General features: G+C 45.3%; 1 protein-coding gene across 8 annotated transcripts; it reads left to right on the top strand.

Annotated features, from left to right (window-relative positions):
- Positions 1 to 1,100: 1,100 nt before the first annotated feature.
- capn10 (calpain 10) lies at positions 1,101 to 24,875 on the top strand. 8 transcript variants are annotated; one of them, XM_035788562.2, is made up of 15 exons: positions 1,101 to 1,244; positions 6,576 to 6,719; positions 11,509 to 11,643; positions 14,725 to 14,843; positions 16,542 to 16,673; positions 18,457 to 18,653; positions 18,839 to 19,071; positions 19,335 to 19,476; positions 19,960 to 20,126; positions 20,296 to 20,558; positions 20,809 to 21,011; positions 21,206 to 21,461; positions 21,769 to 21,968; positions 22,099 to 22,144; positions 23,758 to 24,875. In XM_035788562.2, the coding sequence occupies exons 3-15, from the start codon at positions 11,625 to 11,627 to the stop codon at positions 23,785 to 23,787; spliced, it is 2,007 nt and encodes a 668-aa protein (XP_035644455.1). In that variant the 5' UTR covers positions 1,101 to 1,244; positions 6,576 to 6,719; positions 11,509 to 11,624; the 3' UTR covers positions 23,788 to 24,875. The 8 variants fall into 8 exon arrangements, with proteins under 8 accessions (XP_035644455.1, XP_035644457.1, XP_035644456.1 ...); XM_035788564.2 differs by having other exon boundaries at positions 6,576 to 6,665; XM_035788563.2 differs by having other exon boundaries at positions 6,576 to 6,654.
- The last annotated feature ends 51 nt before the right edge of the window (positions 24,876 to 24,926 follow it).

Consider the following 24,926-nt stretch of genomic DNA (forward strand, 5'->3'; position numbering starts at 1 on the left):
TAATTCCTTGTATCCAGATAGAAGATTTAAGATTGCTCTGGTAGGTAGTGATGCGTGATCGCACTGGGCCACTTTGGCCCCATCCAGTCTGGCCAGGTGAATCAGCATCTGGACATGGAGGGACGCTCCGTTGACCGACATCCTCAGAGCCCACAAGCTCATCTGTCCATCCAGCAGCATGGAGTTATTCAATTGAGTCAGTGCAAAGCTCAGGTTTACGCTCCACGTGCTGGATGTCACTCTTAAACTCTTCCTTGTTGCGTATGTGCATGAGGTGTCTCTTGAGGTACTCATCCATTTGGTCTCTCACAGCGGAGGCCTCTGCAAAGATACAACGCAGCAGATAATCTGTGCTATCCTCTGGGGGCTCTATGGATGCTACAGATCTGTCTATTACTATAGAGATAACCAGGGATGTATCCATGCTGCAGCATTTTCATTCGGTTCCATCTCTCTTTGTTTGTAGTGTTTGAGCAGCTTCTCCAAGGACTTACGACCTGAGAATTGCAGCAGAGCCTTGTCTATGCCCACACCTGGAAAGTATTTTTAGCTCATCTGATTATTGAGTTAATCTGATATCATTTGCCTTTCTTCCTTTATCTTTTATTCTGTACTCTTTCATTGACCCATGTTTTCTTTGTTCTGGTCTCTGGTAAAGGGTGTTAGAGTAATTTCCTTTGGTGTGAGCAAGCAGTCGTTGGTCTCTGTTGAGCATGTCTTGTCTAGGGCACTTAGACAGGTTCCTTCAGTGAAGCCCTAAAGAAAACGCAAAAAAGAAAAGGACCAATAAAAGGACCAAGTTCAAATCAGATTCAGAATACAAATCAGAATGAAATATCCTGTGTAGGGCAGTAGCCAGATCGTGTGCAAACACATATTAAGAAACAGGAGAGGGCATTGATCTCAAGATGATTAAGCACTTAACCGTGATTGCTCCTGTAATTCGGTTTGGATAAGAGCGTCTGCTAAACGTTGGCTAAATATTATTCTAAGTAGCCTACAGCAGTAACCCTCTTAACCTCAACCTGTTTTCTAATATCCAAACGTCCATCCAAGCAAAGCGAATGTTGCTATGTCGTGTGATGTGATGCCTGTCCATTCCAGATAAACCTTGTGTAATGCAATGTATAGCCACGGGGTGGGACCATAATACCAAAAACTCTCAAACTGGAAGGATTCGCATAATGAATGGGCCGCTTGCTGTCACTGTCCTTCCGGGAGAGATTTGGCAGGACTATATTCAGGTATTTGCCTGCTACGTTTCTTTTCAGAAATTTCTCAATTGTATTTATGCACTCTTATGGTAAAAATATGTGATTTCAGCGTTTCAAGTAGTTTTTATCATTGTCTAATAGCGATGTAAAACGTAGTTAGCTAACATGCCTAGTTTACTAACGTTAGCTTGCTAGCTGGCTAACGCTAAATAACTAACGTTAGCCAGCTAGCCATCATCCACATTATTTTAAAAACGCTGACTGCAGTGAACGATGCACGACTTTGGCAAAGAGCTAGCTAGACCTCTCACTCGGAGGCTGTAACCCAGGGTTCTTTAATGACTAGTCTGATATTCATTGTGTTTCTTCTCTATTGTCTCGGTTTGGGATTACCTTTATAGCTAGCCTACTACCAAAGATGTTTATAACCAACCCAAGATAGACCAGAGCCTGTCGTTTCCCATGGGAGCAGATGAATCATAGTAGTGGGCAGAACAAACAAGGAGGTGGGCAGAGCCAAGCGTGAGCTAGTGAGATCCCGTTGGCGCATTCCATCATTGATTTGCATGTATCCGTTAGGGAACGCCTCACTTGTAAAATGCGATTTCACTTAATTCGACCTTGCACTCCTAAACAACGCAATTAAAAATGTAACTAAACTTTGGCAAAGTGCCAAGTCTATAAAACGTAGTGCACTGTGTTGGTAATATATTTGTAGTTTTGGGAACCGAATTTATTTTGAGAAGATGTTTCATCGATGAGAAAATTAGCAGTTCTATCCTCTCCCAATACCCTCGACTGGACTTCCTCCCACTACCACATTCGGTGGTTAGAAAACCTTCTGAACGATGCTTCATCTTTATAGCCCCATGTGACGTGCCCCGGTTACCCCCTCTGTGCTTGCACTCCTAAACAACGCAATTTTTTAAAACTTTGGAAAGGGGTAAAGTCTACAAATCGCAGTCCACCCTGCTTGTTACACATTCTAGTTTTGGTAATGTAAAACTGTGGCCACTGGGCTTCCTCTCGCTACTGTATTTGTTGTTGAGTGGAAACGCCAACTGAATGCTTCACATTTAATTTACAGCCGGTGAAATATCTGTCTATTTGTTCTATCAGTGTTACTACTGTTCTCCTGAGACAAACTCCACTCCGTTGATCTACGTGCGTGCGTACACGTGTGATTTTTGGAGTAGCAGCAGGGTTGCCAAGTCGAGCAATAATTTATGACGCACTGACAACTCAACCCGCCCACAAAGCTTGAAAACTGGCACCCATTTTTTACGCCGCATGTGGAGTTTTTTATTTATTTTTATTTATTTCACCTTTATTTAACCAGGTAGGCTAGTTGAGAACAAGTTCTCATTTGCAACTGCGACCTGGCCAAGATAAAGCATAGCAGTGTGAACAGACAACACAGAGTTACACATGGAGTAAACAATTTAGCAAGTCAATAACACAGTAGAAAAAAATGGGCAGTCTATATACAATGTGTGCAAAAGGCATGAGGAGGTAGGCGAATAATACAATTTTGCAGATTAACACTGGTGATAAATGATCAGATGGGCATGTACAGGTAGAGATGTTGGTGTGCAAAAGAGCAGAAAAGTAAATAAATAAAAACAGTATAAAAACAGTATGGGAATGAGGTAGGTGAAAAGGGTGAGCTATTTACCAATAGACTATGTACAGCTGCAGCGATCGGTTAGCTGCTCGGATAGCTGATGTTTGAAGTTGGTGAGGGAGATAAAAGTCTCCAACTTCAGCGATTTTGCAATTCGTTCCAGTCACAGGCAGCAGAGTACTGGAACGAAAGGCGGCCAAATGAGGTGTTGGCTTTAGGGATGATCAGTGAGATACACCTGCTGGAGCGCGTGCTACGGATGGGTGTTGCCATCGTGACCAGTGAACTGAGATAAGGCGGAGCTTTACCTAGCATGGACTTGTAGATGACCTGGAGCCAGTGGGTCTGGCGACGAATATGTAGTGAGGGCCAGCCGACTAGAGCATACAAGTCGCAGTGGTGGGTGGTATAAGGTGCTTTAGTGACAAAACGGATGGCACTGTGATAGACTGCATCCAGTTTGCTGAGTAGAGTGTTGGAAGCCATTTTGTAGATGACATCGCCGAAGTCGAGGATCGGTAGGATAGTCAGTTTTACTAGGGTAAGCTTGGCAGCGTGAGTGAAGGAGGCTTTGTTGCGGAATAGAAAGCCGACTCTGGATTTGATTTTTGATTGGAGATGTTTGATGTGAGTCTGGAAGGAGAGTTTGCAGTCTAGCCAGACACCTAGGTACTTATAGATGTCCACATATTCAAGGTTGGAACCATCCAGGGTGGTGATGCTAGTCGGGCATGCGGGTGCAGGCAGCGATCGGTTGAAAAGCATGCATTTGGTTTTACTCGCGTTTAGGAGCAGTTGGAGGCCACGGAAGGAGTGCTGTATGGCATTGAAGCTCGTTTGGAGGTTGGATAGCACAGTGTCCAATGACGGGCCGAAAGTATATAGAATGGTGTCGTCTGCGTAGAGGTGGATCAGGGAATCGCCCGCAGCAAGAGCAACATCATTGATATATACAGAGAAAAGAGTCGGCCCGAGAATTGAACCCTGTGGCACCCCCATAGAGACTGCCAGAGGACCGGACAGCATGCCCTCCGATTTGACACACTGAACTCTGTCTGCAAAGTAATTGGTGAACCAGGCAAGGCAGTCATCCGAAAAACCGAGGCTGTTGAGTCTGCCGATAAGAATTTGGTGATTGACAGAGTCGAAAGCCTTGGCGAGGTCGATGAAGACGGCTGCACAGTACTGTCTTTTATCGATGGCGGTTATGATATCATTTAGTACCTTGAGTGTGGCTGAGGTGCACCCGTGACCGGCTCGGAAACCAGATTGCACAGCGGAGAAGGTACGGTGGGATTCGAGATGGTCAGTGACCTGTTTGTTGACTTGGCTTTCAAAGACCTTAGATAGGCAGGGCAGGATGGATATAGGTCTATAGCAGTTTGGGTCCAGGGTGTCTCCCCCTTTGAAGAGGGGGATGACTGCGGCAGCTTTCCAATCCTTGGGGATCTCAGACGATATGAAAGAGAGGTTGAACAGGCTGGTAATAGGGGTTGCGACAATGGCGGCAGATAGTTTCAGAAATAGCGGGTCCAGATTATCAAGCCCAGCTGATTTGTACGGGTCCAGGTTTTGCAGCTCTTTCAGAACATCTGCTATCTGGATTTGGGTAAAGGAGAACCTGGAGAGGCTTGGGTGAGGAACTACGGGGGGCGGAGCTGTTGGCCGAGGTTGGAGTAGCCAGGCGGAAGGCATGGCCAGCCGTTGAGAAGTGCTTATTGAAGTTTTCGATAATCATGGATTTATCGGTGGAGACCGTGTTTCCTAGCCTCAGTGCAGTGGGCAGCTGGGAGGAGGTGCTCTTGTTCTCCATGGACTTCACAGTGTCCCAGAACTTTTGGAGTTGGAGTTACAGGATGCAAACTTCTGCCTGAAGAAGCTGGCCTTAGCTTTCCTGACTGACTGCGTGTATTGGTTCCTGACTTCCCTGAACAGTTGCATATCACGGGGCTATTCGATGCTATTGCAGTCCGCCACAGGATGTTTTTGTGCTGGTCGAGGGCAGTCAGGTCTGGAGTGAACCAAGGGCTGTATCTGTTCTTGGTTCTGCATTTTTGAACGGAGCATGCTTATCTAAAATGGTGAGGAAGTTACTTTTAAAGAATGACCAGGCATCCTCAACTGACGGGATGAGGTCAATGTCCTTCCAGGATACACGGGCCAGGTCGATTAGAAAGGCCTGCTCACAGAAGTGTTTTAGGGAGCGTTTGACAGTGATGAGGGGTGGTCGTTTGACTGCGGCTCCGTGGCGGATACAGGCGATGAGGCAGTGATCGCTGAGATCCTGGTTGAAGACAGCGGAGGTATATTTGGAGGGCCAGTTGGTCAGGATGACGTCTATGAGGGTGCCCTTGTTTACAGAGTTAGGGTTGTACCTGGTGGGTTCCTTGATGATTTGAGTGAGATTGAGGGCATCTAGCTTAGATTGTAGGACTGCCGGGGTGTTAAGCATATCCCAGTTTAGGTCACCTAACAGAACAAACTCTGAAGCTAGATGAGGGGCGATCAATTCACAAATGGTGTCCAGGGCGCAGCTGGGAGCTGACGGGGGTCGGTAGCAGGCGGCAACAGTGATAGACTTGTTTCTGGAGAGAGTAATTTTCAAAATTAGTAGTTCAAACTGTTTGGGTATGGACCTGGAAAGTATGACATTACTTTGCAGGCTATCTCTGCAGTAGACTGCGACTCCGCCCCCTTTGGCAGTTCTATCTTGACGGAAGATGTTATAGTTGGGTATGGAAATCTCTGAATTTTTGGTGGCCTTCCTGAGCCAGGATTCAGACACGGCAAGGACATCAGGGTTAGCAGAGTGTGCTAAAGCAGTGAGTAAAACAAACTTAGGGAGGAGGCTTCTGATGTTGACATGCATAAAACCAAGACTTTTTCGATCACAGAAGTCAACAAATGAGGGTACCTGGGGGCATGCAGGGCCTGGGTTTACCTCCACATCACCCGCGGAACAGAGAAGGAGTAGTATGAGGGTGCGGCTAAAGGCTATCAAAACTGGTCGCCTAGAGCGTTGGGGGCAGAGGATAAGAGGAGCAGGTTTCTGGGCATGGTAGAATATATTCAGGGCATAATGCGCAGACAGGGGTATGGTGGGGTGCGGGTACAGCGGAGGTAAGCCCAGGCACTGGGTGATGATGAGAGAGGTTGTATCTCTGGACATGCTGGTTGTAATGGGTGAGGTCACCGCATGTGTGGGGGTGGGACAAAGGAGGTAACAGGGGTATGCAGAGTGGATCTAGGGGCTCCATTGTGAACTAAAACAATGATAACTAACCTGAACAACAGTATACAAGGCATATTGACATTTGGGAGAGACATACAGCGAGGCATACAGTAATCACAGGTGTTGAATTGGGAAAGCTAGCTAAAAACAGTAGGCGAGGCTAATCAGCTAGCACAACAAACAGCAGGTAAAATGGCGTTGACTAGGCAACTGGGCCGACAGATAAACAAACAAGCAGAATGGGGTACCGTGATTAATGGACAGTCCAGCGTGCGTCAGCTATGTAGCCAAGTTGGCACATGTTTCCAATTGGTGTCTCTATAATGACAATCTATGTAAATACAACTGGTAAAATTGCTCTAACTTTAAATTGTTCTCTTCATATCTGCCTTTGTTATTGGTTTACACCAAATGATTTAATATGAACTATAGAAGTGAAAAACCCCAACATTTTGCTATTTGTCTTTTATTGAATATTTTTTTTTAAATGAATGTGTGACTGCAGGCAGCTTGACGTACCAGTTATCCATCCCTCTGGAGCAAGATGGAAAGGAAAGAGCAAAAGGAGATCCATCACGAGTCCAGTACATCAAGAGTTGTATTCTACTATTAATCAATCACAACTATTATCATTTTACATTTACCGCAAGTCAGTTAAAAACAAATGCTTATTTTCAATGACGGCCTAGGAACGGGCAGAACAGATTTTTTTTACCTTGTCAGCTCGGGGATTCGATCTTGCAACCTTGCGGTTACTAGTCCAACGCTCTAACCACTAAGCTACCTGTCACCTCTGACTACTTAGTCAGTAATTAAGTTAATTGGCTCCTCTCTGTCCTCACCGCCGCTGTGCTCCGCACTGCTGCACGCTGCTCTCTCTCTCTCCTCTGACTTCAACTTTCTAGCCAATGTTAGCTTGCTAGCTTTTTTCATCACTGTCCCAGAATTGTCCTGTAGTGCAATTTAAATTGTCCCAAACTGAACATGAACTTCCCAAATTCAAATACGTGTTGATGTTTTTTGATATGCCAACATGGGTCTACTCTAGAACATATAGGTCATTCATTCATAGGGATGTAAACGACTAATAAGAAGAGCCTACTACTAAAATAAATACATGGAACTCTCAACTGAGCCAGAAATTCACATAAAATTTCCTCTAAAATGGCCAACAATAATATTGACATATATTGTGCATAAATATACATAAATAATTAGTCTACATGTAAAAGTGTAGCCTAGGTTATTTAAGCAATAAGGCCAGAGGGGTTGTGGTATATGGCCAATATACAACGGCTAAGGCTGTTCTTATGAACGGCGCAACACGGAGTGCCTGGACACAGCCCTCAGCCGCAGTATATTGGCCATATACAGTGCATTCGGAAAGTATTCAGACCCCTTGATTTTTCCCACATTTTGTTATGTTACAGCCTTATTCTAAAATGGTTTTAGTTAAATAAAATCCTCAGTAATCTACACACAATACCTACACACAATACCAAATACGTATCTGGGACACCTGCCAAATCTCCTGAGAGGGAAAAGGTTTTTGTCGTGCCCTCTTCACGACTATCTTGGTATGTTTGGACCAAGATAGTTTGTTGGTGATGTGTACACCAAGGAACTTGAAACTCTTGACCCGCTCCACTACAGCCCTGTTGTTGTTAGTGGGGGCCTGTTCAGCCCTCCCTTTCCTGTAGACCACAATCAGCTTCTTTGTCTTGCTCATATTGGGGGAGAGGTTGTTGTCCTGGCACCACACTGCCAGATCTCTGAGCACCATGTCTCATCGTTTTCATTGATCAGGCCTACCACCGTTGTGTCGTCAGCAAACTTAATGATGGTATTTGAGTCATGCTTGGCCACACAGTCGTGGGTGAACAGGGAGTACAGGAGGGGACAAGCACGCACCCTTGAGGTGCCTCTGTGTTGAGGATCAGCGAGGCAGATGTGTTGTTGCTTACCCTTACCACTTGGGGCGGCCCATCAGGAAGTCCAGGATCCAGTTGCAGAGGCAGATATTTAGTGGTCCTTAGCTTAGTGATGAGCTTTGTGGGCACTATGGTGTTGAACGCTGAGCTGTAGTCAATGTACCGCATTCTCACATAGGTGTTCCTTTTGTCCAGGTGAGAAAGGGCAGTGTGGAATGCAATTTGAGATTGCGTCATCTGTGGATCTATTGGGGCGCTATGCGAATTGGAGTGGGTCTAGGGTTTCTGGGATGATGGTGTTGATGTGAGCCATGACCAGCCTTTCAAAGCACTTCATGGCTATCGACGTGAGTGCTACAGGGCGGTAATCATTTAGGCAGGTTACCTTTGCTTTCTTTGGCACAGGGATTATAGTGGTCTGCTTGAAACATGTAGGTATTACAGACTCGGTCAGGGAGAGGTTGAAAATGTCAGTGAAGACACTTGACAGTTGGTGCGCACATGCTTTGAGTACACATCCTGGTAGTTCGTCTGGCCCCGGGGCTGTAAATGTTGACCTGTATAAAGGTCTTGCTCACATCGGCTACCGAGACCGTGATCACACAGTCGACCGGAACAGCTGGTGCTTTCATGCTTGCTTAAGTGTTGCTTGCCTCGAAGCGTGCATAAAAGGCATTTAGCTCGACTGGTAGACTTGCATCACTGGGCAGCTCGCTGCTGGGTTTCCCTTTGTAGTCTGTTTTTCAAGCCCTGCAACATCCGACAATCATCAGAGCCTGTATAGTAAGATTCAATCTTAGTCCTGTATTGCCGCTTTGCCTGTTTGATGTTTCATCTGATGGCACAGCGGGATTTCTTGTAAGTGTCCGGATTAGTGTCCCGCTCCTTGAAAGTGGCAGCTCTGGCCTTTATCTCAGTGAGGATGTTGCCCGTAATCCATGGCTTCTGGTTGGAATATGTATGTACTGTCGCTGTTGGGACAACGTCGTAGATTCACTTATTGATGAAGCCTGTGACTGAGGTGGTATACTCCTCAATGCCATTGGATGAATCCCAGAACATATTCCAGTCTGTGCTAGCAAAACAGTCCTGTAGCGTAGCACTGCATCATCTGACCACTTAGGTATTAAACAAGTCACTGGTACTACCTGCTTTAGTTTCTGCTTGTAAGCCGGAATCAGGAGAATATAATTATGGTCAGATTAGCCAAATGGAGGGCAAAGGAGAGCTTTGTATGCGTCTGTGTGTGATTGTAATGGTGGTCTTCTCTTTTTTTCTCTGGTTGCACATGGTTGCTGGTAGAAATGCTTGAAAAGTCTACAAAACTTAGTCCACTCTGTTCGGAACAGTTCTAGTTTTGGAAACAGAAAACTGTATTGAGCTCAAATGTTTAATCGGTGAGAAAAGTTGCCGAATGTCTCGCTCCATTTTCTCCCATTACCGGCCACTGGGCTTCCTCTGACCACCATATAAGGGTTACGTTAAATAAATAAAACGCTCCATCGGCTCCGTTTGCATATTCTGTGTAGACCCCTTTAGCTATGGCCATAACCAATGAAAAGGGGAATCACTATAGGATATGGTAATTCAAGAGTACAGGAGCAATGGTGAATCTCGCTAATACAGTTGTGGCCAAAAGTTTTGAGAATGACACAAATATTACATTTCACAAAGTCTGCTGCCTCAGTGTCTTTAGATATTTTTGTCAGATGTTACTATGGAATACTGAAGTATAATTACAAGCATTTCATAAGTGTCAAATGCTTTTTTTGACAATTACATGAAGTTGATGCAAAGAGTCCATATTTGCAGTGTTGACCCTTCTTTTTTCAAGACCTCTGCAATCCGCCCTGGCATGCTTTCAATTAACTTTTGGGCCACATCCTGACTGATGGCAGCCGATTCTTGCATAATCAATGCTTGGAGTTTGTCAGAATTTGTGGGTTTTTGTTTGTCCACCCGGGCCTTGAGGATTGACCACAAGTTCTCAATGGGATTAAGGTCTGTGGAGTTTCTTGGCCATGGACCCAAAATATTAATGTTTTGTTCCCCGAGCCACTTAGTTATCAATTTTGCCTTATGGCAAGGTGCTCCATCATGCTGGAAAGGGCATTGTTCATCACCAAACTTTTCCTGGATGGTTGGGAGAAGTTTCTCTCTGAGGATGTGTTGGTACCATTCTTTATTCATGGCTGTGTTCTTAGGAAAAATTGTGAGTGAGCCCACTCCCTTGGCTGAGAAGCAACCCCACACATGAATGGTCTCAGGATGCTTTACTGTTGGCATGACACAGGACTGACGGTAGCGTTCACCTTGTCTTCCCCGGACAAGCTTTTTTTCAGATGTCCAAACAACCGGAAAGGGGATTAATCAGAGAAAATGACTTTACCCCAGTCCTCAACAGTCCAATCCCTGTACCTTTTTGCAGAATATCAGTCTGTCCCTGATGTTTTTCCTGGAGAGAAGTGGATTCTTTGCTGCCCTTCTTGACACCAGGCCATCCTCCAAAAGTCTTTGCCTCATTGTGCGTGCAGATGCCCTCACACCTGCCTGCTGCCATTCCTGAGCAAGCTCTGTACTGGTTGTGCCCCGATCCCGCAGCTGAATCAGCTTTAGGAGACGGGCCTGGCGCTTGCTGGACTTTCTTGGGCGCTTGAAGCCTTCTTCACAACAATTGAACCACTCTCCTTGAAGATCCAATAAATGGTTGATTTAGGTGCAATCTTACTGGCAGCAATATCCTTGCCTGTGAAGCCCTTTTTGTGCAAGGCAATGATGACGGCGCATGTTTCCTTGCAGGTAACCATGGTTGACAGAGGAAGAACAATGATTCCAAGCACCACCCTTCTTTTGAAGCTTCCAGTCTGTTATCTGAACTCAATCAGCATGACAGAGTGATCATGTTGCAGGGTAGCCTAGTGGTTAGAGTGTTGGACTAGTAACCGGAAGGTTGCAAGTTCAAACCCCCAAGCTGACAAGGTAAAAATCTGTCGTTCTGCCCCTGAACAAGGCAGTTAACCCACTGTTCCTAGGCCGTCATTGAAAATAAGAATTTGTTCTTAACTGACTTGCCTAGTTAAATAAAGATAAAATAAAAAATGTATTTATAAAAAAAATGCCTTGTCCTTGTCAACACTCACACCTGTGTTAACGAGAGAATCACTGGCATGATGTTAGCTGGTCCTTTTGTGGCAGGGCTGAAATGCAATGGAAATGTTTTTTTTTAGGATTCAGTTCATTTGCATAGCAAAGAGGGACGTTGCAATTAATTGCAATTCATCTGATTACTCTTCATAACATTCTCGAGTATATGCAAATTGCCATCATACAAACTGAGGCAGCAGACTTTGTGAAAATTAATATTTGTGTCATTCTCAAAACGTTTTGCCACAACTGTAGTCTATATTTGCATCAAAGCTCATCTGTTCATCTGGCTGTTTGTTTTGATATGCAATTGCTGGCTACCAATTTATCTTGCCATTACAGTCTGTTCTGATTATTTTGAAGAAAACATAATGCTGTATCTTCAAGAATGGTGGGGTCATGAAAAACCCAGCTCCTTGGTTGTGGAGTAGAGGAGAAGTAGTGCATCGTGAGTGATTCACAGACAAGACAGGGAGGCGATGGAGGAAGATGAGCGGGGTAAGTTTGAGGGTGACAGTCTCTTTTTAGTAAACAACTGTTGGTAACTTGACATTACGTTGCCCCTATACCTGTGTACTGCTGTTATTAGCCTATGAATTTATTTTGCTTTACTGTAATGTTGAAGGATCAATTACAGTGGAAGTCGGAAGTTTACATACACCTTAGCCAAATACGTTTAAACTCAGTTTTCAGAAGTTACATACACTCAATTCGTATTTGGTAGCATAGCCTTCAAATGGTTTAACTTGGGTCAAATGCTTTGGGTAGCCTTCCACAAGATTCCCACAATAAGTTGGGTGAATTTTGGACAATTCCTCCTGAAAGAGCTGGTGTAACTGAGTCAGGATTGTAGGGCTCCTTGCTCTCACACAATTTTTCAGTTCTGCCCACAAATGTTCTATAGGATTGAGGTCAGGGCTTTGTGATGGTCACTCCAATACCTTCACTTTGTTGTCCTTAAGCCATTTTGCCACAACTTTGGAAGTATGCTTGTGGTCATTGTCCATTTGGAAGACCCATTTGCGACCAAGCTTTAACTTCCTGACTGATGATGTCTTGATTAGAGGTCGACTGATTAATCAAAATGGCCGATTTTCAAGTCTTCATAACGATCGGAAATCGGTAATTTTGGACGCCGATTTTTTTTTAAATTATTTTTTATTATTATTATTATTTTTTTTTTTTCTCTCTCTCTATTTTTTCCCACCTTTATTTATCCTTTATTTAACTAGGCAAGTACTTTAAGAACACATTCTTATTTTCAATGACGGCCTACGAACGGTGAGTTAACTGCCTTGTTCAGGGGCAGAACGACAGATTTTTACCTTGTCAGTTCAGGGATTCAATCTTGCAACCTTACGGTGAACTAGTCCAACGCTCTAACCACCTGCCTCACGAGGAGCCCGCTTGTTACGCGAATGCAGTAAGAAGCCAAGGTAAGTTGCTAGCTAGCATTAAACTTATTCAATCATAATCACTAGTTATAACTACACATGGTTGATGATATTACTAGTTTATCTAGCGTGTCCTGCGCTGCATATAATCGATGCGGTGCACATTTGCGAAAAAGGAATGCCGTTGCTCCAACGTGTACCTAACCATAAACATCAATGCCTTTCTTAAAATCAATACACAGAAGTATATATTTTTAAACCTGCATATTTAGCTAAAAGAAATCCAGGTTAGAAGGCAATATTAACCAGGTGAAATTGTGTCACTTCTCTTGCGTTCATTGCACGCAGAGTCAGGGTATATGCAACAGTTTGGGCCGCCTGGCTCATTGCAAATTAATTTGCCAGAAGTTTATGTAATTATGACATAACATTGAAGGTTGTGCAATGTAACCGCAATATTTAGACTGATAGATGCCACCCGTTAGATAAAATATGGAACAGTTCCGTATTTCACTGAAAGAATAAATGTTTTGTTTTCGAGATGATAGTTTCCGGATTCGACCATATTAATGACCTAAGGCTCGTATTTCTCTGTGTTATCATGTTATAACTAAGTCTATGATTTGATAGAGCAGTCTGACTGAGCGATGATGGGCACCGGCAGGCTCATAAGCATTCATTCAAACAGCACTTTCGTGCGTTTTGCTAGAAGCTCTGCTGTTTATGACTTCAAGCCTATCAACTCCCGAGATGAGGCTGGCATAACGATGTGATGTGAAATGGCTAGCTAGTTAGCGGGGTGCTAATAGCGTTTCAAACGTCACTCGCTCTGAGACTTGGAGTAGTTGTTCCCCTTGCTCTGCATGGGTAAAGCTGCTTCGAGGGTGGCTGTTGTCGATGTGTTCCTGGTTCGAGCCCAGGTAGGAGTGAGGAGAGGGATGGAAGCTATACAGTTACACTGGTAATACTAAAGTGCTTATAAGAACATCCAATAGTCAAAGGTATATGAAATACAAATGGTATAGAGAGAGTCCTATAATAACTACAACCTAATACTGGAATATTGAAGACTCATAATCGGTCGACCTCTAGTCTTGATGTTGCTTCAATATATCCACATCATTTTCCATCCTTATGATGCCATCTATTTTGTGAAGTATACCAGTCCCTCCTGCTGCATAGCACCCCCACAACATGATGCTGCCACCCCCGTGCTTCACAGTTGGGATGGGGTTCTTCGGCTTGCAAGCCTCACCCCTTTTCCTCCAAACATAACGATGGTCATTATGGCCAAACAGTTCTATTTTTGTTTAATTGGACCAGAGGACATTTCTCCAAAAAGTACAATCATTGTCCCCATGTGCAGTCCAGAGTCTGGCTTTTTTATGGCGGTTTTGGAGCAGTGACTTCTTCCTTGCTGAGCGGCCTTTCAGGTTATGTAGATATAGGACTCGTTTTACTGTGGATATAGATACTTTTGGACCTGTTTCCTCCAGCATCTTCACAAGTTCCTTGTGTTCTGGGATTGATTTGCAATTTTCGCACCAAAGTACGTTCATCTCTAGGAGACGGAATGCATTTCCTTCCTGAGCAGTATGACGGCTACATAGTCCCATAGTGTTTATATTTGCGTACTATTGTTTGTACAGATGAACATGGTACCTTCTGGCGTTTGGAAATTGCTCCCAAGGATGAAACAGACTTTTCTTCTGAGGTCTTGGCTGATTTCTTTAGATTTTCCCATGATGTCAAGCAAAGAGGCACTGAGTTTGATGGTAGGCCTTGAATTACATCCACAGGTACACTTCCAATTGACTCAAATGATGTCAGAAGCCATGACATAATTTTCTGGAATTTTCCATGGCGTTTAAAGACACAGTCAATTTAGTGCTTGTAAACTTCTGACCCACTGGAATTGTGATACAGTGAAATAATCTGTCTGTAAACAATTGTTGTAAAATGACTTGTGTCATGCACGAAGTAGATGTCCTCGCCGACTTGCCAAAACTATAGTTTGTTAACAAGACATTTGTGGTGTGTTTGAAAAATGACTTTTAATGCCTCAAACCAAAGTGTATGTAAACTTCCGACTTCAACTGTATATGTTGCAGGAAATTACATTTTATAAAATTGAATTGAATATCCCTTCTAGTGTTGATAACATGCTCCTTCATCACTGTTTTAGCTGTAGAATTCAAGGGTCTGTTTGAGGACCCTGCCTTCATCTGTGAGGACTCCCTGTTCTCAGACTACTCCACCCCTATCGCCAGGTTCCAGGATGACATCACATGGCTCCGGCCACAGGTGAGACCCGGGCCTACAACTTATCCAATCAGAATTGGCCTTAGGTATGTCAAAATATACAGTGCCTTCTGAAAGTATTCAGACCCCTTGACTTTAACATTTATTTTGCTACTTTACAGCCTTATTCTGAAAATGATTAAATAGTCCCCCCCCTCATCAATATACACACAATACCCCATAATTTACTGATTTATAAAAAATAAAAATTGAATGACATTTACATAAGTATTCTGACACTTTACGCAGTTCTTTGTTGAAGCGCCTTTGGCAATGAATACAGCATCAACTCTTGGGTATGACACAACAAGCTTGGCACACCTGTATTTGGGGAGTTTCTCCCATTCTTCTCTGCAGATCCTCTCCTGCTCTGTCAGGTTGGATGGGGAGCATTGCTGCATATCTATTTTCAGGTCTCTCCAGAGATGTTCGATCGGGTTCAAGTCCAGACTCTGGCTGTGTCACACAAGGACATTCAGATACTTGTCCCGAAGCCATTCCTGTGTTGTCTTGGCTGTGTGCTTAGGGTCGTTGTCCTGTTCGAAGGCGAACCTTCGCCCCCAGTCTGAAGTCCTGAGTGCTCTGGAGCAAGGATCTCTCTGTACTTTGCTCATTCATCTTTGCCTCCATCCTGACTAGTCTCCCAGTCCCTGCCGCTGAAAAACATCCCCACAGCATGATGCTGCCACCACCATGCCTCACCGTAGGGATGGTGCCAGGTTTCCTCCAGACCTGACGCTTGGCATTCATGCCAAAGAGTTCAATCTTGGTTTCATCAGACCAGAGAATCTTGTTTCTCATGGTCTTGAGAGTCTTTAGGTGCCTTTTGGCAAACTCCAAGCATGCTGTCATGTGCCTTTTACTGAGGAGGGGCTTCCGTCTGGCCACTGTAACATAAAGGCCAGATTGATGAAGTGCTGCAGAGATCGTTGTCCTTCTGGAAGTTTCTCCCATCTCCACAGAGGACGAGAGCTCTCTAGAGCTCTGTCAGAGTGACCATCGGGTTCTTGGTCACCTCCCTGACCAAGGCCCTTCTCCCCTGATTTCTCAGTTTGGCTGGGTGGCCAGCTCTAGGAAGAGTCTTGGTGGTTCCAAACTTCTTCCATTTAAGAATGATGGAGGCCACTGTGTTCTTTGGGACATTCAATGCTGCAGACATTTTTTAGTACACTTCCCCAGATCTTTTTCTCAACACAATCCTGTCTCAGCTCTACGGACAATTCTTTCGACCTCATGGCTTGATTGGACATGCACTGTCAACTGTGGGACCTTTATATAGACAGGTGTGTGCCTTTCCAAAACATGTCCAATCAATTGAATTTACCGCAGGTGGACTCCAATCAAGTTGTAGAAACATCTCAAGGATGGTCAATGGAAGCAGGATGCACATGAGCTCAATTTCGAGTCTCATAGCATAGGGGCAGAATACTTATGTAAATAAGGTATTTCTGTTTTTTATTTGTAATAAATTTGCTAAATTTTTTTTATTTTTTTTTGTCGTCGTTAGTGAAGAGGGTTCAGAATACTTTCCCGAATGCACTGTATATGCGATTTATAGTCTGTGTTCCTTCCATTCATGTTATTTTTTCCTCAACACCGTGTGAACACTTGATCACATAATGGAAACAAGCATGTCCAATCTGCTCACAATGATTATGTGTGTCTGTTAATGGTGACATATTTCTCTCTCTGTCCTTACAGGAGATCTGCCCGTCTCCTACACTCTTCCCTGACAACACCAATGACGGCCATGCAAAGCAAGGCCTCCTGGGAGACTGCTGGTTCCTCTGTGCCTGCACAATCTTACTGAAGTACCAGCATTTGATGAACAAGGTAAAGCTGCACAAATTTGTAAAGTATATGTGACCGACCGGCTCGATTCCGTCTTATGTAGCAACATTTGAAATGGTTTTTAACAAACACTTTTGAGAAAATGGCCCTTGAATGTTTTGGTACCTACTGGACAGCATCGTTCACACCCTTTTAAGCTTTAGCCCCACATGTGAGGCTATGTACTAAACAACCAAAGATGTCAATACTAAAGGCTGGTTTATACTACGGATGTGTTCGTACATTTTATTTGGAGTGGTGCCAGAGTGTGCTCTGACATTCGTAATCTCAGAGCGTTGTAAGATTCGCTCGTAAATTCAGAGCGTTTCGCTCTCGAAGTGTACGCTGGACGTTCTGGACGAAAAGTAGGGTTGATCCGAACGTTCTGTCCTAACAACAGCAGTCAAGCACCCAAGCTAACTGGCTAACATTGGCTAGCTTGCTAGCTACTTCTAGACACAAATGAGAGAACAGCTCACTCTGACCATTTTACTCGCCCTAGCAGAGCTGGTTAGGCTGTTTTTATGTTATCCCGAGCGTTGATGAATGCAACTGTGCTGCTGGCAACAATTTAATTAAGTTTTTTTTTTGCCAACGTTTACTGACACCGGCTATATTCAACAGGTGTTGAGCGTTCGTAAATTCGTCAGTTATTCTGCGCTCTGGCACACTCAGACGAGGGTGCTCTGATATCGGACTAGATAGCCAGAGCAAATTTCCCAGCTACGTCTATCGACGGTTGTTGCAGTGACGTCATACAAATTCTATTGGAATAGTTACTTGCATAGCGGAGTCTTTTGTTTAGACATGTAGCTAGCTAGCTAAACAATTAACCAAAATCCCAAGTCATAAGGTTACTTCTCTGCATGATTCTGCAGGTAGCTAACCAGGTTCAATGTTAGCTAGCTAACATTAGGCTATATCTAGCAAATGGCTCTGAGATACAAATAACATTACTACACAGATCATACACGTAACGTTAGCTAACTAGCTAGCCAGCTAACGTTAGCTAGCTAGCTAACTGTACACTTTAACTTGAAATGAAAACAACTTTCTGACAAAATTTGAAATGTGTAATATCTGAAAATGTAGCTAGCTAGACTCTCATACCGTATACATGGATGGACATTTCTCCCTATCTGTCACGGATGCCATGATTGCCCTTAGCTTGAAGATGTAATCCGGAGCCTTCTGTGTTCTCTTTTTGACGGCGTCTGCTTATTTGCAATCCAAACTCTGTCCCCCAGAAAGTGGAGAGCAACACTTATGCAGTTCTACTACGTGATATCTTTATAAATAAGCTGTATTAGAAAAGATTACCTACACATACTGTTATAGACAGAAGCATGCTACATGGCAGACCAAATCCAACGCATCTCTTGGCATGTCCAGCCCACTCATTATCTCAGTCAATCATGGCTAGCGGGAAGGTTCCTGTCTCTTTCCATGGCTAAACCAACTAGGCTTGTAACATAATTTTTTTTTTGTATTTACAGATTGCATACAAGTTTGTTATTAAGACCCATGAAATCAAATGGTACTTCTGTGAAGTAGCGACATACGTTTAGTTTCCTGAAACTGAAATTGCATTGAAGTATTTTGTTGCTTTTTGGTTTTGCTGTGAACAGTAAAACTACAACTGTAGGTTACTACCACATATTCAAGTCTTACAGCAAATACACTATGCTTTGCCACTGACCTAGTCCATGAAGTACTTGGTGACTTTTATCAATACCACCAAAACACTGTGATAAACCCAGTGCCCTGTACCCTTTCTGTCCCCCAGGTGGTGCCCCCTGCCCAGCCCCAGTGGGGGGAGAGGGGGTACCGGGGCTCCTTCCTCTTCCGTCTCTGGCAGCATGGCTGCTGGACAGAGGTAACCGTTGACGACCGGCTGCCCTGCCTCAGAGGCAAGCTCTGCTTCTCGCGCTGCCAATCCCCCACTGCTTTTTGGGTTGCTCTGCTGGAGAAGGCCTACGCCAAGTGAGTGACAGGTGGAAAGTTGAAATTGACTAACAGCGTTTCTGCATCTAGTAATTAATATTAGGTCTCCAAATATTCTATACTGTTCCAATCACATACCATTCCATACCATACAATACTCTAGTTAGGTTTTGTGACATTCTCTGATACACCCATGTTGTCTCCTGTCGCTACTCCTCCCCCAGGCTGCAGGGGTCATATGAGCGCCTATGGGCGGGGCAGGTCTCTGAGGCCCTGGTAGACCTGACAGGGGGGCTGGCGGAACGCTGGAGCTTGGGGGATTGTGGGACAGAGGAGGACCAGGGTCGGGGGTCATCTGACAGTGACTGGGTCAGGAAGAGGAGGCTGGATCTGGACCTGCTGCATGCGGTCAGAGAGGGCTGTTCAGTCAGCTGCTCTGTACACAGCGCCCCCGGAGGTAAGGAGGAAAAATGACTGGTCTGGGAATATTCTGCTGTTTTCACATTTTAAACACAAAAATAGCTCTGGGCTGTGCAGACCATTGTTCTCCAATGGAGAAGGAATGCAGTTTTATAAGAATCTTACTGAAAGCCTTCTATTGAAATCTTGTGACTGACCTTTCAAAGTAAGGTACTGGCACACCCCCAAGTCTGCTAATAGGCAAGTAGCTAAAATATTGTTTAGGGCTATATTTACCCCAACTGCCCCCTTATACCCTAGGTGCCAGTGAGTTGGGGCAGTTCCATGCCCTGAGTGTGATGGAGTGGGTGGACGTGAGGAAGGTGGAACGGGGAGGAGTACGTCTAATCAGGATCAGAAACCCCTGGGGCAGACGCTGCTGGGAGGGAGCATGGAGAGAGAGGTAGGGTGTTTGTGTTAGAGCTGTACTACCCGAGCCCGCACAGCTGCGGTCCCAGGGGTAATGTTCCCCCTCTCCCACCAGACCCCCCTTCTGCTTTTCTGCCCGTGTGTGCTCCATTGCTGTGACTTCTGTTGCACAGACAGCTTCTCGTTTGCAGCAGAATGTAGTGGGAAATGTGTAGCAAGAATCCTTTAATGATTTAATGTAGCAGAATGTAGTGGGAAATGTGTAGCTAGAATCCTGTAATAATTTACTGTCGCTGGAAGGGTCTGAAAACTCACTAGATATTATTACATTTGGGCAGGGCTGACTTTAAGGCCCAGGGCCTGAACACCGCGGACATGGGTAGGGCTTAAAATTCATGCCCGTGCAAGGCTCGCTCGTGTGTGTGTTCTTTTGTATCATTTTGAGCCTGAATCCATCTATAATTATTTTCTTAAGAACCTCTGTCTCAGTAATAAACTGGCCACTCTCACCTGGCAGTGGAGAAGGCTGGAACTCTCTGGACCCGGCCTGTACTCTGAACCTGCTGGGCCGGGCCCAGGAGGCAGAGTTCTGGGTGGACGAGACTGAATTCCTGTTGCAGTTTGATGATGTCACAGTGGGTTATCCTATCAATGAGGAGGGACACCTGCAGAGCATCTATTCTGGTATACTCACTCAATACTTCCTCATTATATAAGCATTAGACAAAGTTGAATAGTTTTGAATGTATGAGAACGTCTGACGATCTTTGGTTTGGGGGTGAACTATCCCTTCATAAAAGCAAAGCCAGTGTTGTTGTGATTGTGTGATTCACAGCCCCTGTCTGTCCAATAGGCAAGCTGCTGACTCATAGCCACCAGACCAGCGATCGCTGGGTCAAAGGTCACTCAGCAGGTGGTTGCCGTAACAACAGTAGCTTTGGCAGCAACCCTCAGTTCTGGCTGCGGGTGTTTGAGAGGGGAGAGGTGCTGGTGTCTCTGCTACAGCACAGAAGGTATAGCAGGAACACAGGACACCACTACATACAGTCACCAGAAGAGGGCAGCAGCACCACACAACACCAACACTACCAGGCCATCGCTTTGCACATGTGGAAGGTTGGTACTGCACTGTAACATTGTAGCTGATAGATGTTAAAATAAGAATGTGTGTGTGTGGCTTTTAATGATTTCATCTTTATCTCCGTGTGTGTGTGTGTGTGTGTGTGTGTGTGTGTGTGTGTGTGTGTGTGTGTGTGTGTGTGTGTGTGTGTGTGTGTGTGTGTGTGTGTGTGTGTGTGTGTGTGTGTGTGTGTGTGTGTGTGTGTGTGTGTGTAATACGTACATCTGTCTGTCTGTCAATCACCAGGTAGAGAAGAAGTGTTTGAACCTGTCTAGGACTCTGAACAGCCCTCCCTGTGCCTCCACACACTGCCACGCCTACGAGCGTGAGGTGGTACTACACACACACCTGGACCCTGGCTGCCACCTGCTCATCCCCAGTACCTTCCTCCAGGGGGGTGAGGGGAGCTTCCTGCTCAGGGTCTTCTCCTCTTCCCCCACCTCACTCAGGTCAGTAGGACGACTGTGACCATAAAGAGATGGGTCAAATAGGGAGCCAGGACCAGATACTGAATCAAAATGTATCAGAAGTTTTGCTTTTCATACATCACAAGTGGTTTATATATCATTCCATTTGTTTTGTAGATCATGTTGTCTTACAAGTCTAGGAAACTGGATCTATATGTTCCCCCATCCTCCTGCAGTGCTGTGAAGACCCCGGGACCCTCTTTGCCATTGGTAACAGAGGGGGAGTGGGAGACAAACTACTTACGGGGCGCATGGGTCACAGGGTCATCGGCCGGGGGGAGCAGGAACTTCCTGTCTCACTGGCAGAATCCAAGGTTCCCGGTCACCATGGGTGACAACATAGCGGGGTCAACAGGGGTCAATGTTAGGGTCACCCTCCACCAGAACTGCCCTGACACTGACCTCCAGGCCATCGGCTTTCACCTGTACAAGGTGAGCTGAGTTGTATTCATTAGGAAATACTCTAGCAAAACGTTTTGCAATGAAAAACACTAAATGAGTTTATTATTGAAGTCCAAGTAGTCCCTCCTTGTTTTAGTCCATTTTCTTCTGCTTGGTGCCTAATAAAATATGACCCTAGTTTATTAACAGTATGTGGTTAGCCTATCTAAAATATGTCCTTAATGTAGAATCTATGGTTTATCCTGTTGATATGTTGTTTTAATCCTCCTTTAAAATCTGTCTATATGAAGATGATTCTGTTGTGACAAGTTACATGTGAACCTCTCTGTGTATCCAGACTCCAGAGGGACAGGAGCAGGCCGAGTCGACAGTACCCAGGGAGGAGGAACCGGTGGCCAGCTGCATTCCTCACTGCTACACCCAGGCTGTCAGTCTGGCCTGCTGCCTTCCTCCAGGGGCCTATGTCATAGTGCCCTCCACCTACCAGCCTGACTCCCCAGGCCAGTTCACCCTCACTGTGGCTCGCAAAATACACAGGTAGACCTGGTTCTAATTCCACTCCCTACCCCCTTAATACCTTCTCCTAGCCCCTATGCCCTTGTGATTGTGTTCATTTTTAATTTTATTTTGGGGAATAATATGATGGTGTGTTGTACTTGTGTTTCAGGAGAGTGGTGAAGAGTCAGGAAAGACTGGGGAGAGCCGTTCAAGAGGTGAGTGAGTGTTGGGCTATGTGTACAAGACCTATACTTTGCAACAAACACACTTCCTAAACCAATTTGGTGTACCATAGTGCACAAACACTTTTCAACTGTGTTGAATGGCAGTATTTAATAACTGTCTGTTAGCGTGTGTTTGGGTCAGTTATGTGTTCCCCGCACCCTTCCGCAATTGCTAATAACCCATCCGCAACCGCCCGACTATATGATAAGGTGAACATCTGAGGTCCGCACCCGCCCGACTATATGATAAGGTGACCATCTGAGGCCCTCACCCGACCGACAATATGATAAGGTGACCATCTGAGGCCCTCAACCGCCCGACTATATGATAAGGTGACCATCTGAGGCCCTCAACCGCCCGACTATATGATAAGGTGAACATCTGAGGCCCTCACCCGACCACAATAACCCATCCGCAACCGCCCGACTATATGATAAGGTGAACATCTGAGGCCCTCAACCGGCCCGACAATATGATAAGGTGAACATCTGAGGCCCTCACCCGACCGACTATATGATAAGGTGAACATCTGAGGCCCTCAACCGGCCGACAATATGATAAGGTGAACATCTGAGGCCCTCAACCGGCCGACAATATGATAAGGTGAACATCTGAGGCCCTCACCCGCCCGACTATATGATAAGGTGAACATCTGAGGCCCTCAACCGCCCGACTATGATAAGGTGAACATCTGAGGTCCGCACCCGCCGACTATATGATAAGGTGAACATCTGAGGCCCTCACCCGACCGACTATATGATAAGGTGAACATCTGAGGCCCTCACCCGACCGACTATATGATAAGGTGAACATCTGAGTCCCTCACCCGCACCTAACCCTCTAATATAGAAAATGCGCTGTAGGCTACATTCAGAGAAAGCGGAACAATGTTTTGACAGGGGGTGCAGGATTCATTTAGCCTGATTTGAAATGTTTGTGTTTTTAATTTACTACATTTTGGTAGGCTATTTGTTATTCAACTATAATTAGATACATGTAGCTTCTCTTCTGTCATTATATGCTGCCCTAGAAGACAAAATAAACCCTTGGTCACCAGAATAATTTATAGAATCTAAAGTCTCTGCTTCTTTCGCAGAGCAAAATGTCCAGGAGTGTGCAGGAGTTTAAGGCTATGTGAGAGGTTACAGGCTTACAGTCAGTGTCCAGTCAGTTTCCATTTAACCCATCTGAACAGTAGACTATAGTTCCCCTGACGTTCCGTAGGCCTATATGAAGTCCCCATCTTGTGACTGCGCTTCACAATCATCACACATAACACTGCTATCATCCTCTTTTACCACATCACCAAGACTTTCCCAAACATACCCTTCTCTTTATTTTCAACTCTCCATTTAGCAGATTTTCTCTTATTGAATTAAACTCAGACGTTTAATTTTGCTCGTCCCCAAAGGCATTTGGCGATTGGCGTGGAGGCTATTTTGCGGATGTGCAGTTCGGCTCTAAAGCTTATTATAACATACTAATACCAGATGACCTCAAATAATTCAAGAAAAACCTCAATGTAGCCTGTAGATATATATTGCACAAGAATGATACATTTATGGATTTTATAAGTTGTGTCTCTCTCTCTCTCTGGCGACAGGTCTCTCACATATCTGTGATGCGTAGTTAGCTCTGGGAGCTGTGCTGCCGCTCTGCTGACGTGGGCTCACATCACTTCGGCCCTTGGCCACACATGAAAGGAGCGGGTCTCCCCCCCTCCTCCCCATGCCGAACACTGTGTGTGTTTGTGTGCGCACGCACGGCCTGGGCTCAGGGCCTTTATCCCCAGCCTGGCGAGGCTCAGGGAGCCGATCGGCATCTCTTCTTTCTGTCTCTCTCTCTCCCTTTCTCTCTCTCTCCCGGCTGCGATTAGCACATCACAGGTTGTCGTTGGGCCAGGCGCTAATGGGAGCTGACGGGGCTGGCCGGTGTAAACAAACAGCCGCCATTGAAGAGGCCCGCTCACTATGCTCACTCGCTGGCCCGTCGGCCTGGGACAAAGGGCCCACTCATGGAGCTCCTTGCTGGGGCAGAGAGGGCAGAAGCAAGGGGTCGGACCTCACCACACTGCAGTGCACCCACCCAGCCTCAGACCCAAACCCCAGGGCTGCCTGTGACTGAACTTTGCCTTCATCCATGCCCCCAGAGTAGATATAAGTTTCCCCTAACCAGTGATATTTTGTCATCCCCTTAATGTTTGAGTTTAGGATTAAGGGTGTGGTGAATGTGATTATAAATATGTGGTTAAGGACAGCTTTAACATCAAGCCCTTGTCCTCCGACCACAAACAGAGTAGCCCCCTCACCCCACAACCCCCACACCTGAGACTCTGCTGCAGCCCCCCCCTATCACCCTCACACCCTTAGAACTGGACCCGGACTGCTGTTTGAGGTGGCTGCATGATGAACAGTACAGGGGGCGATATGGGGCGAAGCGGCACTACTTAGGCAACAGATTCTTTGGAAGAAGCCGCCAGTGTTTTGGCTCTGCACGCAGTGGCTGAAAAGGCAGTGTGTGTGTGTGTGTGTTTGTGTGTTGCTGGTGTGGTAACTAACTTGGGGACCACTGCCACTCCAACTGTTGACTGATGACAATGGTTTTATTATCTGAGAGTATTACTGTGTTATTGTACTTTTGTTGTCAGTGTGTTTGTGTGTTTAAATATACAGAAGATGCAGTTGCTGATGGAACTATAATAAAGTTGTATCCTGCACACCACACTTCAGCTGTGACCATCATGATTGAACTATTTGTGTTATCTAATGATGA

Source organism: Oncorhynchus keta, chromosome 15 (assembly GCF_023373465.1).
Source record: "Oncorhynchus keta strain PuntledgeMale-10-30-2019 chromosome 15, Oket_V2, whole genome shotgun sequence".
In the NCBI taxonomy this organism is placed as follows: Eukaryota; Metazoa; Chordata; class Actinopteri; order Salmoniformes; family Salmonidae; genus Oncorhynchus; species Oncorhynchus keta.

Excerpts from the sequence above, each read along its gene's own strand:
- capn10 (XM_035788562.2), top strand. Across the intron at positions 19,477-19,959 it reads GAGGGAGCATGGAGAGAGAG|TGGAGAAGGCTGGAACTCTC; the intron begins GTAGGGTGTTTG and ends CTCACCTGGCAG. Across the intron at positions 21,012-21,205 it reads TCTTCCCCCACCTCACTCAG|TGCTGTGAAGACCCCGGGAC; the intron begins GTCAGTAGGACG and ends ATCCTCCTGCAG.